Source organism: Anomalospiza imberbis, chromosome Z (genome assembly GCF_031753505.1).
Source record: "Anomalospiza imberbis isolate Cuckoo-Finch-1a 21T00152 chromosome Z, ASM3175350v1, whole genome shotgun sequence".
Classification (NCBI taxonomy): Eukaryota; Metazoa; Chordata; class Aves; order Passeriformes; family Viduidae; genus Anomalospiza; species Anomalospiza imberbis.
Window position 1 is genome coordinate 29,345,239 of NC_089721.1, and position 16,804 is coordinate 29,362,042.

The 16,804-nt window shown below is 37.8% G+C and overlaps 1 protein-coding gene across 2 annotated transcripts in view; it reads left to right on the forward strand.

Annotated features, from left to right (window-relative positions):
- The first annotated feature begins 211 nt into the window (after positions 1-211).
- PIP5K1B (phosphatidylinositol-4-phosphate 5-kinase type 1 beta) overlaps positions 212-16,804 on the forward strand; it is a 61,880-nt gene continuing 45,287 nt past the window's right edge. The window contains exons 1-4 of one of the 2 annotated variants that reach the window (XM_068176129.1): positions 212-338; positions 1,073-1,141; positions 3,118-3,183; positions 12,219-12,349. In XM_068176129.1, coding sequence (XP_068032230.1) covers positions 1,073-1,141; positions 3,118-3,183; positions 12,219-12,349 — 266 coding nt within the window. In that variant the 5' untranslated portion in view covers positions 212-338. The remainder of the gene's footprint in view (positions 339-1,072; positions 1,142-3,117; positions 3,184-12,218; positions 12,350-16,804) is intronic. The other variant, XM_068176130.1, reaches the window with a different exon arrangement.

The window sequence follows — 16,804 nt, forward strand, 5'->3', positions numbered from 1 at the left end:
GGTGAAATATCTGGGGCAAAAAGGAATTCCCTCTTGTATAATACTGCCAGTTTCTAAGTATATTAACCAAGTTATAATATGTTTTAAGTATAGTAAGTTCTAAGTCTAGTAACCAAGTTATTTGACATGATTCTTAAAAAGCCTCACTTGTAGCTGAATGCTTGCTTGGGCAGAAGAATAGTAATAAAATTAAATCTACAGCTAATAAAAGGAAATTTGTTAAGGCATTGTGATGAGAGATACTTCTTATAATAGGTTGTGAAAAATATTACCACCACCAATGAATGGGCTTGATCTTCACTCTCGGCTCCAGATGACCTGTTCTGTTGCTCATAAGGGTAAGTATAATTCCCTTGTGAAAGTATTGGTAAAATCTAGAATTATTTTAAACCATGTCATTGTACCTTTTTGTTTTGTTTTCTTTGGCAGATGCACTCAGAGTGTCTTACCAAGGTGATCTCTATTTTAGTAGTTTGTTCTCGGTCTAGAATGGCTTTACAGCTGTGATAAAATACAATGTCAAATAGTTAGAGCATGATGCTAATAATGCCAAGGCTGTGTCTTCAATCCCTGTATGGGGCATTCAGTTAAGAATTGGACTCAGTGAACATTGTGGGTCCCTTCAACTCAGAATATTCTGCAATTCCATGTTATTCTATGATTTCCTTGCTACTTTTAAGGAGATACAGTATATTGATGCAGCCAAGGACCTTAGACTACTGACACATGCCACTGAATATCTGGCTCACAAGCTTCATAGTTTTTCCCTTTCAAGAACATCTCATGCAGTAGGCTGAGGAGCAAGACTTCACTGCATACTGTTGTGGGGAAAAGAAGCAAAATCATGTAGAATCAGTCATATGCTGGACATATTCCTGGGCCAGTGCTGTCCTTTTAGTCTGTGTGTAAAATACTTACAAGGAATATCCTAGATAGGTCACTGATCTTGGTAGCGTGCTGTCCTCTGAAAAGTTGGAATTTAGCAAAAATGGATAATAAATTATATGATTTTTCTGAACAATTACTTTTGTAAAGCAAATACCTTCTTTGTAACCTAAGCTTCTGTTACTAGATGTCGTCTGTTACTGAAAATGGAGACGTTACTGCTGGAAAGCCAAATGAAGAGAAAACATATAAAAAGGTAAATGAAACCTTCAACCTTTTTATTGTATGATTTTCCCTTCATGTCGGTAATTCAGACCTGCTGTATGTGAATATATCTCAGAACTGATTAAAACCAAGAACAAATAAAACATTTTCCATGGGGTTTTTGAAAATACTTTAATCCTTCTGTGAAACCATAAGGTATTTCTCTCCACCACAGAGCTGACTATTTAAAACTTGTTTAGTCCAGCTTTAAAGAATACCATCTTGCTAGATTGATAGAAATTCTTTGCTCTTAGCAACAGATACATCTCTGGGCTTAAACAATGTTGTAAGAAATTTACTACGTTTCCAGATGCTTTGAGTGTTTATGTGATGTGTCTAGACTACTAACCCGAAAAGCAAAGCACCTTTCTAGCACTTTGCCAAGCAGCCCACTATTTGTTTGCTAAATATTTTTTTTTAAAGACATGTGTAAGAGAGGACATATTTAATGTAGGAGCATGTATCAGTAGTCCATTTAGATATTTCTGAGAGTGGTTTGGGGTTTGTTTTTCTGATACTGATTGTCTGTGACCAGTATTATTTAGGTCCACTAGCAATTTTGACAACTAAGCTGAGCTATAAAAGCAAACTTTTCTTTACATATTTACACAGCCAAATTGTTAGCTACTGAATTTGATCATTACTTTGAAAGATCATCTCAAAGAAATGGTGATTATGTTTTTAAATTATTTCTGTAATCTTGCCCAGACGTCCACATGCTTCTGCAGTACATGCAGTGATTAGGGTTTTTAATTTCTGTGTGTTGCTTACAGTACTGTTGGTAAAGTCAAGGAGATTAAGAAGCTATTTCTTTTACCACCCCTTTTCCTGGAGGTTACATTGCCAGTACCTTGGTGGCTTAGCATTCCCAGATAATTTTCTCAGAAATGAAAGGAAATAATACTTGTTTTAAATACAGGTTAGTTTACATTTCCCAACTGACGACTTTAAAATATAGAAGTCAAAATTTGTATTGACAATTAGTATGAGAAAGGAAGAAATGTTTGGTGCCTGAACTTCTCCAGGTTTATGTTGCAAGACTAGACTGGTAATAGGTGTAGGCAAACTTCCATTCCCCCTGGTCATCCCACATACTCTTCTCTGTTCCTTTTCAACTATAAATTCACAATGTTTCAGAGGAAGCTGTAGAAAATCTTCTCACTATGGCACAAATTCTACTGTGTATCTACTGGAAGTACATTCATAGCCACATCACAATCACAGATCACAGTGACTGTCACCTCCAAGTTCTGTCCCTGAATCACCAGTTGTATCTTATTCCAATTTATTTCCTTTTCATATAATTACACCTTCAGTTGTTCTATGTTCAAGATCCTCTGCTGCATACGCCCCTAATAGTTTAGTATTATTACCTAATAGTATCATCATACTCCTCCTTTTTGTGATAACTTTAATAAAATATTAATAAATTTTGATCTCAAAATTTATCCATGGAGAGGTAACTGGTAACATATATTTACCCAATGCCTCACTATTAACAATGTCTTTCTTAAGTCAAATTCCTTAGAAACTTTGGACCTTCTGTTAAATATTGAAGACTCTGCTTGAGCAGGGAGGTTGGTCCAGATGACCTCGCTGGTAGTCCCTTCCAACCTAAACCACTCTGTGATTCTGTGATCCTCACCTCCTTCAGATATTCCATATATGTTGTTTCTTTTTTAAAATGGATTTTCAGATGTATCAATGGTATATGTCTAGAAGTATAGGGTAAGCCTGGTAGGACTTGTGTTCATCAGAGGCATTTCATATAATTTCTCATTTAATTCCATGGTTTTATTAAGTTACACGGAGAAATCTCGCTCTGTAGAAGATTTGTTTGCAGCCAGAAGCTACCTGTCTTCAACTGCCCACAGGTGTTCCATTTACAGTAATGCAGTCACGTATTGTTTGATTGAAAAGTATTTACAGTCATTCCTGTGACTTCCCTTCCTGTGCCGCTTTCTCCAGAAGTCTGGGCTGGGGAAGAGCTTGTTTCCTCAGCTGGTGCTTTTTCAGCTACTTGGGCTGTTTCAGGTAGTTATAACTGCTATCCATGTATTACAAACTTCTGTAGTAATGACTGTTTTTCACTGCTTTAAGTTAACCTGAGTTAGGTGAAAACAAGCTATCTTCAGGAGAGCACCTCTGACTTCATCCATGATAAAACATTCCAGAATAATAAGTAGTCTGTAAGGCTATCAGGTTTTCCTCTGGAATTTTAGATTACTGCAATATTTCCTTTATTATTTTGTTCATCTCAGCTAAAATAGAGGTAGGTAACATCTTTATCTGAATTAATTAAATCTCCAGCTCTTCAATTTCCTCCAGTAGTCAGCTGACTTGCCATCTGCGTGAATGTAAACATCTTGAAGTTCAAGAAATTTCTTACATTACTGCAGCCTTATGAAAGGGTTTGCATGAACATTGCTACACTATCCTTCCAGACTCTGAAATGCATAATTGAACAAAGACAGAGCATGATTTTTATTATGAATCTTGCTCCTTCTTTCCACTGTTTTCTTTTTAGCTTTCAGTTTTTCTGCTGCTGCATTCTGACATAAATGCTCTTCTGGCTTTTAATTGTTATTATCTAGTCAAAGTCTTGAGAGAAGAGGGATCATAACTTTCTGTTTATTTGTTTTTAGATTTTTGGGTGGATTTTTTTGTTATAGGGTTTTTTTTGTTTTGGTTTTTTGTTTGTTTTTTTTGGTTGTGGGTTTCTTTCTCCCTTCTGAAAACCAGGGTGTTTTTCTCTCTATTAAATGGTGTTTTTTAAGGTGGGGCTGCTAAGCTGTTCAGCTGCATGCATTTTTTACAAACATTATGATCTGAAACTACTTATGGCTTTTTATAATATGAAACTACAGGGCTTTCTGTCTGTAAATTTTGAGTTGTTAAGTCTATAGTGTGAATATGAGTAATAAATTGTTTCAGTCACCGAGATCAAAGAACTTAGTTAATGAAAGAGACACTTCACGGATACGTGTTCCATGCAGCTTTTAAGGCAGAGAATTAAAATAACTTTAAGATCAAAGAAATTGTAAAATGTGCAGACTGTGGCCACTTCTTTCAGGGTGGAGGGCTTTTTGTTGGTTAGCTTGGGTCAGTCTTGTGTTTCTTTTGCTTTTGGTTTGGGGTTTTGGTTTGGGGTTTTGTTTGCTTGGGTTTGTGGGGTTTTTTTTGTTGTGAAGGTTTTTCTCAGAGAGAAACAGGGTAAGGGATATAAGAGAGACTGGTTGTTTGTACCATTGCATGCTTGCAAAAATCAGGTCACCAGACTATAGTTTCTATTGGGTATTCTATTTTTCTATCCAGTCACTGACATCTGGAGTATGCAGTTGCCGCTTTTTTTCATTTCCTCTCTATTTTGCTGATTTTGTTGTGAGAAGTTGCTGACACACACACAGTTTCTGCATTGCAATGGCATCAATCACACAAGCCCTGAGTCCGCTCCCTGTCAAATCAGATTTCAGTAGCATCCGGATGCTTAATAATAGGATGGTGGCAAGAATGAGGCTCAGACAGGTTTGTCAAAGCACATTAGAAGTGTAAAAGAAAATCGCACCAGAAAATAGAATAGATGTAAATGGGAACTTGTGAAAATCTGTTACTGGATTGCCAGAATCCCTGTTTAGCCTGAAGGCTGCCACACAAGTATATAATTAGAGTTTGTTTTTTGTCATTACATATCTTGCAGCTCTTCTGTTTAGCCTATTACAAGCACTTTATGTAACCTGTTCAAAATTGCATATCATGAGTCACTTTGCCAGAAGCAAGGGAAATTTGCCTGGATAGAGGAAGGTAGCTACTATTGTTAGAGCTTGCTAACATGTGCAAGCAGCATTGCTCCATCTCTTTTAGCATTGACCTATGCCCTGCATCTAATGCCTGTAAGTAGGGTACTTTTTCTTGTAGGCATTGCAATTTCATCACTGAAAGTTTTGCTGCACTGGGACCTCAATGGCAGATTTTATGCACCCATACAGATACTAAAATGACAGTGACTTTGCCTGGAGCTATGGCTGCTTCCAAGCTCAGAGGTCTCAAATTCTTTTCCTCAAAGATAGAACAATCAGAGTAGTTGGGTTCATGGCTACTACTGAAGCTTAAGCATAAATGTTTTGAAATGGAGGAGAAATTAATTGAAAGCCATGGAGCCACCTGAATCCAATTTTGGAAAATGAAGGGAGATCATATTCAGCTTGGACATTCTGATTGCAGTTGAACTGTAACAATTGCACAGACACAAACACGATGGACAGGAGTCCACCTTCATGAAGAGTGACCTGCAGAAGGTGGGCAAACATCTGCTAGAGAGAAGTGTGAACTGAAGATTGGACGGGTACTGTGACTGTGGTGACCCATGGTCACAAGTTGCGGAGAAACAGTAAAATTAGTTATTTTAATGGGATTTTCTGGTAACTCTATTTTCATGTCCCTATTTGTGATTTATTATGTGTCAGCTGAAGAAAGCATGCTGAGATGGGGTAGCCACCTCCATCCAGGAGTTTCAGTGGAAACAATGTCAAGTGTTGTTTCAATGAGACTGTAAGCACATCAATCACTCAAAAGACAAGACAGATCAAGTGCAGGAGCAATAATCACATGTACGTCTTGAATCTAATCGAAATTTCCTAATATTCTAAGCAAGCTATTTTAAAATATTGCTTGCAGAAGATTTATTGTTTTTCAACAGGCATTCTCCTCAGATTGTTTGACTTAAGAGTTTACACAATTTTTGGCATATTCTGTCTTCTCAGAAGTCTGGAAATTATATACTGTGTTTGCAGGGAAGTGGGTGTATTTCTGGTACTTATATTAGCTACTAAAACTGAAGAACAAATGCCTACTTGTAGTAGAAAATTCAGATTCGGCATAAGCCATGTGGCTTCAACAATTTTGATCAAGTGAGACCTATGAATATTTTTCTTCCTTTTTTAAAGAATTTATTTATTTCACTGAGACTTTTGCTTGAAGGCAGGTAGCTGTTCTACCCCAGTCCTCTTCATTGTCATCAGAGGACAAGGGTGAGATAGTGAGGAAGATGAAAGCAGATTTCTCCACATATAGTAGCAGAGAGAAATGAACCAGTGACAACTACTTTGTGGGATGCATGGTTGCAAAGCAGTGTAGACCAGTGAAGGCTTCTGTTGTGATGTCTGTTTCTCCCCATCTCTTACAAAGAGTTGTGGTATATAGGTGTCTGCCATTTCATTTGGCAGATTTAAAAACCTGTATGAATGACAGTAGTAGAGAAGGTGAAAGAAAGCAATCATTTTGCTTTTCACAGTGATAATGAGGTAGAATTTCCAAGGCAGAGTTAATTTATCTGCATCATTTTATGGTACCTGCAATAAACCAGCTGTCCTCTGGAAAGATCACCGTCTTTGGTATAGAAAGTTCATAGGTCAAACTTCAGCTGCAATAAAATGTTATAAAAGGGGAGAACACAAAAAAACAAGGACAAAGTTCACATTCATGTGGTCTTAAAGGGTTTCCCTTGGATTTCTACTTTTGAAGAAGCCTAGAATGTTAGAGTTGCATTTCATGAACATGTTGTAGGAAATGCATATAGATTTAGCAAAGAGCAATTGAGACTTGAAAGTTGCACAGAAAAATAACTGAATGACAGTAGAGAGGAACTTCTATTAAATTAGATTAAGCCTGTGCCCTCCTGCTCAGCTCCAGTCTGCTCAGGGTTTGTTAAATGATTTATGCCATTAATAGCCCCATACAATTACCAAGAAATTATAAGGACACTTGTTTAAAAGAATAAATCCATTTATCATATCTAAAATCTTTGCGTACAATGTAGTCTGTACATTTACTGACACATTAGTGTTTTGTCAGGTTTGCCAGTAATTTACAACCTTCACACTCTTAACAGAAACAATTATTGGTCAAATTATAGTATACAGTCTGAAATTACAGTATGCATATTTTGCCATTCTTGAATTTCTTTTTTTCAGTTACTTTAATGGACAGACCTTTTTCAGTCCTTTCAGTAGCCTTGTTCCTAACTTGTACAGTTGTTAGATAGTTTCAGTTAGTTGATTTTTTTTGGTTGGGTTTTTTTGTTTTGGTGTTTTTTGTTATCTGGTTATGAACTGCCTTTATATGCATTATATATGTCTGAGTAACACCTTTATTTTATTTAAATAACAAATTTAAGTTTTAGAAGGCTACCTGAAAGTGATTATTTGTAGGAAAAACAATGTCTAAATCCTGCTTAGTTTATTTGTGGGATCATGTGCAAACTTAAGACCTGATTTGAGAGGATTTAATTTCTCATTTATTTTGCTACTCTGAAAGAAGGATTTCAGCTTAGAGTCATGCAAAGCAAGTGGAAAACCAATCTGCAGAGAAAGTAATTTAAGAAAACAGTGCATTGAGTGCTAGAATATTTGTCAGTGATGCAAATATTCCATATACCTGTATTCTATATTATATACTGCTGTTATGCTTTGAGTCTGCATATAATTTTTCCTATCTACAGGCTCTCTTAGCAAAGCTGTATGACAAGTATGAAAAAATGTATAGTTACTTTTGACAAAAAGAGGTAAAGGTATGTTTCATCATGAGAACAGTTTCAGTTTTTTATGCAGGGATAAAAACATCACCTGTGCAGTAGACAGTAATATCCTAAACAGCAGAAGGAGGATAGGAGAAGTTTTACTTTGTGCTCCTTTATGTAACAAAGACAGCTGTCATAGTGTACAGCATTTGCTACAAATTCAATCACTTTCATAACCTAAAATTCATCAACATTTTTATCCTGCTGGTTATTATCATCCCTTAATATTTCTTGATCTTCAGAAGGTTGATAACAGGTTAAATTATCTGTGACTCATCGTACTGTCACTGTGCACTGTCAGCTTTACAGTTACAGTTAATAAATAATCTCAGGGCCATTTTCTGAACCTCTTTATGAGACTAATGGGAAGAAAAATTTATTTCAGTCCCTAAAAGACTGAAAAGCCCATGGTGCAGAAGGTTGCTGAAATTTATTGTTGCTTTGCAGCAGGAGAGTATTCAAGACAAATTGAAATAAATAAGGGGCTTTGGTTTGAAACTAGATTTTGCTGCTTTTTGCTGTCTTAATGCCCTTAAAAGAGGTGCCCAAGTAACAAAAAATTCACAAGAGACTTCAATTTTTCCAGTTGCATTTGCAGTTTCCTAGAAATGCATTTTTGTAATAATAAAATGGATGTTTCAAGAACATTTCCCATAAGGCTTAAGACGGAACTTCTTTATATTTGTCTTGGATTTAATGATGATAATAATATTATTAATAATAGTAATATAATAATTAAGACAAGTGCTGTTTAAAAGACAAGTTCCAAGGCTTGTTCTGTTTTTATTTTATGGACTGTGAAAAGAAATACTTGTCAGTTGTTAAGGGCATACTGTGTTACCAGCCTTTGGTCATAGTAGTGATTGACAAGAAGTGGACTTTGGGCCAGCAGTTGCCTTCAGCATACTGTAGCAGCTCTCAATTTGTTTCAAAGCCGTTGTTGAAATATTCTGAATAATTTCATAACATTACTTTTCTGATAAACCAACTTCTGTGGTTGCTGCAGAAATGATGGGTGGTTACTAATGACATTCTTGAATATGAGTAGAAATTAACAAGGAGGTAAGCTTGTAGGAAAGGTCTGTGTCATTGTACTAGAAGGTCTTATATTCTGCCTTCCGGAGACTACAAAAGACCTATAGGTCTTTTGAATTTGGAAAAAAAAAAAAAAAAAAACTACAGATGAGCTTGAAAGATGATCCAGAGGTTTCTTTTTGAAATCACATTACCAGGTTACTTCTCTTGGGTGTTTTTGAAGTTTGGTGGGTTTTGTCAGGGTTTATTTGGAATGGCAATTCCTCTGTTGTGCTGTACTATCTGCTGTTTTTTTCAGACATGGTTGCTTGCTGTGGCAGTGAACAAGATGGGCATCCAGCAATGAAGCAGAAACTATTTGTATATGTATTGGTTTGATCAAAGTTACATAATTACAGCTTTTGTTGGGCATTAATCATTCATGAATAGAAGCTTTTCAAGGAAATAAAAATGTGACTGTTCTTATGACACAAAGCCAAATCATTTTACTAGTCAAAGTAGCACTTTCAGAAGGGACTGTTGTTTGTTCCCACCAAATCGTTGGTTCTAAACTGTTATGCAAGTATAAGTTCTGCTTGGTGTGCAGTCTTAATTATTTAAGAGCTACACATCTCTGTCTTTTCTAAAAATAAGCAGCTACTCTAGTCTGTGCTGTTCCAAGAACTAGAACAAGTTTGCTTTGTGTACTTGAACCACTTCTTATGTAATTTCAACTCCTGAAATGGTTCTGTTCAAGTGCTGAAGTTGTTCTGATCATGAAACTTCTGGTGTTCTTTGTTTCCTCTGTTAGTTTCTTGCTTGTTTGGTAGGTAGGAGGTAAAACCTAAAAACAGGGACCAAACATGTTGTCTTCAAACTGGTGATCATGCAAGGGAAGATACTCCCTTTCTCATAGCATTCTTTCCCTGCCCAATGGTTTTCTTTGTTGACTCTTTCCATGTTTCTTTAAAAATTCCTTTCTTGACTAGTTTCTGATTTTAACTCACTTCTGCTGTTTTTTAAATTCATGCAGCATGACTGTCTAGTCAGCATGGGAAAGTTTCAGATATGGTCTCAATTTACACACATATAGTATCACAATTTCATGCTGTTGTTTTGAAGCCTTCTCTGTCCTGCAAGCTCTGGCCATTGAATTTAGTAATTGCACTTTATAAGGGTACATTTTTACAGAGAGATTTTGCTTTTCCCATTTCATTTTTTCTCTGAACTCCCCACAGTCAACGGACCTCTTGCACAGACTGTTAGGCAGAAGGTAATAAATACATTTATTTGCATCTAGAATCAGCATTTAAGCCATAAGCTTGCATTGTGATGCCTTGGCATGCATGTACAATCACCTGGAATTTGTAACAGTTTTTTTCCAGAATATAATGCATGCTTCACAGTCCTGAAGCAATTTGAATGTCCTGTTAGATTGCATCTTTTAAGAGGATCACAAAGGATGGTTTTGGTTTTGTCAAGACAGGCAGGAAAGTAGAGGAGGAGGAGTTGTGCTCTGGGTTAAAAGTGAATCATGAACATGTAGAAATCAACTACAGTGTCTGTGGAAGCTGTATCAAATGCCTCTGGATCAAGATCAGAAAGGACATCCCCACGGGGGATCTTAGATTAGGCATCTGCTATTGACCTCCAAACCAAGAAGAAAAGGTCCAAGAAGCACTTAATCAGGGTCACTTAAGGAATTTTTGGATAACAGATTGTAGGTCTTTTCAGTGACTTCAACTATCCAGACATTCTTGGTAGAGCAATACAGCAGGTCACAACATCTATCAAGTTCCTGGAATGCATACAGAACTGCTTCCTCATGCAAATGTTAGATGTGCTAACCAGGAATGAGGCATGGCTGGGCTGGCTGCTCACTAACTAAGGAAAACAGCTTTGTAATATCTCACTTAGTGATGGCTTTGGCTACATTGATCACAATATTGTGGAGTTTGGGGTTCGTCTGTGCACTCTGAAGCTTAATACTAAGGCAAAGGAAAGTGTAACAGAAAGAACCCTCCTAGGAGCCATCACAAGTCAGATGAAGCATATGATTGGGAAAAGCCAGCATGAGTTCAGCAAGGCCAAATTTTGCTTGACAAACCTGATTGCCTTCTAGGGCAAAGTAACCTGTTTGGTTGATGGGTGCAAGCCATGGACGTTGTCTCCTGTGTTTCTCCAAAGCTTTCTCTATGGTCTCCTGCAGCCTCCTGGTGAAGCTGTTGCGTAACAGTGTGGACAAGCTGCCCGTGCAGTGGGTGGGGAACTGACCCACAGGCAGCACCCAGAGTGCGGGTAAATGGCTCCTTTTCCAACTAGCAACCTGGCACAAGTGGGGTCCTCAGGGATTGGTGTTGGGCCCAACGCTGTTTTGTGTCTTCATATGTGGTCATCCAGAGCACTTAAAATCACTCAGGGATCAAGTGAGCACTTTGGAAGGGAGAGCCACGCTGCAGGAAAAAATACGGAGGCTGGAAGAGTGGGCAAAGAAGAACCTTTTGAAGTTCAGCAAGAACAAGTGTAAGGTCTTAAACCTGGGAAAACAAATCCAGGAGGGCAGCACAGGCTGGGAGCACAAGGCTGGGGAGCACTTCTGTGGAAAGGGACCAGGGAGTCCCAGTGAGCAAAAAGCTCAGTGTGAGTGAGGAGTGTGCTGCTGAAGCAAAGGAGCCCAGTGAGGTCTTGGGCTGCATCAACAGGGGCATCGGCAGCAGAGATTATCCCATTCTTGTTAGCATTTGTCAGGCCACACCTAGAATACTCTTGTCTGTTTTGGTCTCCACTGTACAAAAAAAAATATGGACAGGCTGGAGAGGGTGGAGAGAAGGGCCACAGAGATGATCAAAGGGCTGAGAAGCCTGACATGTGAGGAGAGGCTGAGAGAGCTAGGTTTGTTCAACCTTGAGAAGTGACAATTGAGGCGAAACTTATCACTATGTTACAGTATTTGAAGGGTGGTTACGAAGAAGATAGAGGCCCTATTTTTACAAGGGGTCACATGGAAAATATGAAGGATAATGGGTTAAAGTTACTCCTGGAGATATTCTACTTGAACACTAGTGGAAATATTTTACAGTGAAAACAATCAGCCAGTGGAATAATCTCCCCACAATTAGTGGAGATTCCCATTTTTGAGATTTGGCTTGACTGCGTGCTTGGCTGTCTTGTCTAGAGCATGCTTTTGTCAAGAAAGGTTGAACCTTTTGAGGTGCCTTCCAACCTGCTATTCTGTGATTCTGTGCTGAGTTAGAACTCCATGTCTATATTATTTGGGTAATTTATAAAGTTTCACTTTGTATATAGTGATTCTTTTAAATATTTTAATTAAAAATCAGTTATTTCACTGAGGTCTAGGATGTGAAGATGACCGGGTGTTGTTATTAAGAAAATGATTAAAGCATTTAGCTATAATATTATTGATGAAGAGCAGAAATCTGCTTTCAGCAAACTCATGCTTGAATTCTTACTTTGTACACAGACTGCATCCTCAGCTATTAAAGGTGCTATCCAGCTGGGAATAGGATACACAGTAGGAAATCTTACATCAAAACCAGACAGAGATGTTCTTATGCAAGACTTCTATGTAGTGGAAAGTGTCTTTCTACCAAGGTAAGAACAAGCACATTGGACTTTTCTTCAATAAAATTTCGTAATTAAACTCTTAACTAGGTATTTTGAACCAGGTTTGTTTTCAAGTTCTAACAAAATCATATCAGAGTAAGTATAATGTATGAAACTTGAAAATTTTCTGGTCTTCATGTTGTCATTGAAAATGAAGGTAGAGAGAGAGTTGGAAAGGTCATGCTTCATCTGAAGATTTGAGACTTAGCATCACAATCTGGCATTCACATTTGATTAGTTGCTGAAAATTTCAGCTGTATTAGTTTCTGAAAATAATACTTGATATTTTGTTGAGGGGTTTTAAAAATTTATGAAAATTCAAGTCCTGCCATTTAAACTATAATATAAAAATTTATACTGCAACATTGCCTTATATTTACATTATAAAATTCTGTCCAGTACTCTGGTCTGTGACAACACTCAGCTCCTACAGGATACGCTGATTACAGGTTGTGCACTTTTACTGCTTGGCCACCTCAGCTTGTATCACTGCCAAGTTGTTGGTATAGAAATTGTAACAATACAGTTATGCTGATAAGGGAAATCAAGATCATACTGATTTTTGGTGTTCAGAAGATGAAGTACTGTGCCATGTACCCTTTCCAAGTTATATGTGTTAGCAAGACATGAAGGAGGTTTAGGAGAAATGTATTTCAAAATCAGGATGATTTACTCTGTTGAGTGTTTTCTGGGTTTTCATAAGTGCTAAATACAGACATTTCAGTAAGGACATACTATGTAATCTTTCCTGGATTTGGGATTGATTTCTATCAGTTTTTCAAAGTTTTGTTCTTGTGCAGTTTGAATGCTACTTCATAAGCTGTTTCATATAATTTATAATCCTTAGTAATTACTGGTGTCACTAAACCAACTTAAATTAACAATGTACAAAATAATTGCATGCACTTTAAATATTGGTATTTCCTCATGTATATTTCTTGATTTTTGTTGAAGTGAGATATCCTTAAGGAAAAAATATTTTGTGAAATGCAGCTTTTGCATTAGTTCCTAGTAGTTGAGGGTATTCATATCCTTGTTTTGGTGTTAATGATGGGGTTTGTGCACAGGTTAGTAATATTTCTCTTGTGGATTAGGTAGTTATAGAGACGTTAACTATATGAATGTGTTTTCATACACTATAATCACAAAATGTTGTTTAAAAAATTCAACTTACAGGTGAGAAATTTGCATATCATGTAACAAGGCTTTTATTGGTGAGAAAAATGTCTGCCTATGACAGTGATAGAGGCTTCCATGGTATGTTTGCTATATAAGCTTTGTTCATGAAAACTAAGTGGAAACTATATGCTAAAAATGTTTTATTACATAGCACGGTTTGAGAGAGAAAATTTATTCTCTTTCTTTTCAAACATAGTTTTAAAGGAACAAGTAGAATAAAAAGGTTTGTATTCCATAGCATGGTATGTGTTTTCTTTCCTGTGAGACTTGAATGCATGTACACACAGAAACGAGATTTACTTGTTTTGTATTGGTAGTAAGGAAGAGCAGGGAGACATCCCTTCTGGCTTGAAAAAGAAAAACAAAAGGCAGAAGGGAGAGACTGATTGCATTAATGTAAAATTGAATATAAAAGCTTTAGTAGTACCTTTCCAGACAGTTTCCTATTGTAAATAAATATTTTGAGGAAAATTAGACAAATGAAAGTAATGGCAAAGCAGTGTAGTATTGGGTTTGGGTTTGTTTTTTTGGGTTTTTTTTTGCATCGCTAGGTAGTAAGCAGTATACAGCATAGTGAAACATCTTGACTGTAACAAAGAACCTCTCCATAAAGAGCACTTCTTGACAACATTGTCTATGAAACTAAAAGTTGGCTATCCAGAGCAATCTCTTCAAACGACTCTTGATTTCTTATGCTGATGCACAGAAATGTCAAATTTCAAATCCTTGCTATGTCTCAGTGTACCATCCACTTTATTTATCTAAATTATATTAAACCAGAATTGTATTCTTGTGCATGAATTGTTATACATTAGGCTTGCACAAAATTAATACAGGATTCTTTCTTGCTGGTTCAGAGTATTGGAATGTTGTTTCATGATGGCATTATGTGGATTGGTCCTGAGTCATGTCAATAGGTAACTCCATTACCCATGTTTGAAGCAAAAAGCAAAGGCTGCACATTCTTTACAGCTGGGTCTGCATTTCCAAGGTGCACCTCAGGTGCTCTTCACTTTTTCCAAGGGCAGTACCTATTTGTGATGGCTGCATTGTTAAAAGTCATTACTGTAATGACTTTTTTGTCCTGTTAGGATTGGTCTGGTTGAAAGCAACTGGTGAAAATTAGTTACACCAGCAGGTGAAGTGAGTTGACCTCTACCTGGAAGTACCCTGGAGCGAGCTAAGATTGAGTAAACTTTTTGCAGAAGTTTGCAGCTGAAGGAGAACCTAACAGTGCAGCAAGAGTGGTGCTGAAACAGGTGCTTACCCAGCGAGGAGCAGTATTTTTCCACTTGCTTTGCGTACAGATAATTCATCTGCAACTTCAAACAGCTGTCAGCTGAACTTCCCCTTCATTTTGGCAACTTCACAGTAACCTGCCTCTTAGCACAGTGTCCTGCACCACCTTCCTCCCATGTTTTCTCTGCCTTACCTGTGTCTGCCAGTGAGGTGAGAAGACTCTGTTTTTCAGTCATAGGCACACCTGCTTCTTTGACAGCAGCAGGGGCACTGTTAAGGTGACAGTGGTAAGATAGACTTAAGCTAGTAGAAATGCAATGCAATGCAGCCTGTGCACCAGTGAGCAGAAGAGTATTATATCTGCCCTTTTATAGTTAAGGGAAAATAGTTACCACTTGTTTATGAATTTTATTGGTTGAAGAGGATAGTCTCTGCATACCTCTCAGCCCCTGAAATAGCCCTCAACCTATATCTCTGCTTCAGTAGTCATACTGAAGCATTCAGGATTCATTAAGAATGGAGAAAAATGCCAGGGAAAAAAGTGGTTAGGTCAGATCGGAACATAACTGCTCTGCATATTATGGGAGCTATTGATGTAAATCAGAAGTAACTCCCTGGATTGCAGGTTATTCCTGGTCCAGAATTACTCTGTAACTATGTTAAATTGGTCAGAGTTTAGCCCAGTTAATTTATGTGTTTATTTCTGGAAGTGACTTTGAGTGAAGTGCAGGTGTCTCTGTATAGTGGGTAGATTTGAATTGCAAAGGTATTTGCCTTCATTTGCACATTGTAGTGGTGGAGGACCTTTCATCCCTTTCTCTTCAAGTTCCCCAGGAGTTTGTATAACATGTTGTTTTTGGAAAATGAGGTATTACTGTAAGCTGCTATAACAGTGCTCATTGAGAACCACCATCCAGATAGAGTTAAAATAGTACTGTGCAAATTTGCTCCTGGAATGGAGAAACAAAATGCACCCTGCACTGACCTACTTGATTCTGAAGACACTGTCTGAAGTCTCCACTTACTCACTGAATAGAGTGAAACCACAAGGGAAACCACTCCAAGTAACCTCTTCTCTGGCTTTTCAACTCCGCTTTGGAAATCCAACAACAGAGGTCCTTAACCTGGTGTTGATACTGCTGCAACCGTGGCTGGAGGGTTCTGTGGGAAGCACATGCATACTGCATGTGCTCTCTATGCTCTGTCCTGTGACTAGCTGCATCAGGCATACTTGTGCTCCTGTCTTCCTTGGCTGGAAGCAGTTCCCGGTGGCACAACTTGCTTCCACTTATTTGTTTGTACAATGTGGCTTCAGCAATATTTTGTCAGCCCTTTGACTTGGTGGTGGTGCTGGCTACAAGTGAGATGGCCTTGGTTAGAATGCTCATCTGTAAACTTAGCTCTGGTAGGCAGTGGTGGCTCAAACTGGTTGCTGGGCCATGGGGCTGTCCAGCTGCTTTTGAATTGGCAGTGTAGGCACCTTATTAAGCTCTTCCAGTAGACACAGAAGGAGGTGCATTTTCTGTGATGACTGCGAAGCCAAACGGAAGCTGCTCCATTATGTCAGCTAATTTTGGCTATGAAACTTCAGAAATGCAGAATGTTTCAAGCAAGATGGTGTGTTTCAGCCTGCATTTTTTGTTTTCATAGATGGAGGCTGCTTCTAAGCGCAGCTGTTGAGTTTGACCTTTTTTGCAGCAAGTTGGTAGTCAATCTTATGCACTTCCCTTGCTAATATGCTTTTATTGCAGGGTCTAGACCCTGCACGTTGAGAACAGTTGCTATGGTTTCTAATTGAGCTGGGAAGTGTGTTAGATGCTGATGACCTGTATGTACTCTGCAGTTACAGTCTGTATACTGTGCTGGTTCATTTACGAATTGCTTTCTTGTGATGCTAATGAAAGATTATTCAGTACTTTCTGCTCTTTATTGTCAGAAGCTTACCATTGTATTGTGATAGTATTTGAATATCAGCCTAAATACAAAGTACTAAGAAAGAAAAAACTTTACTTGGCAATATGGGTT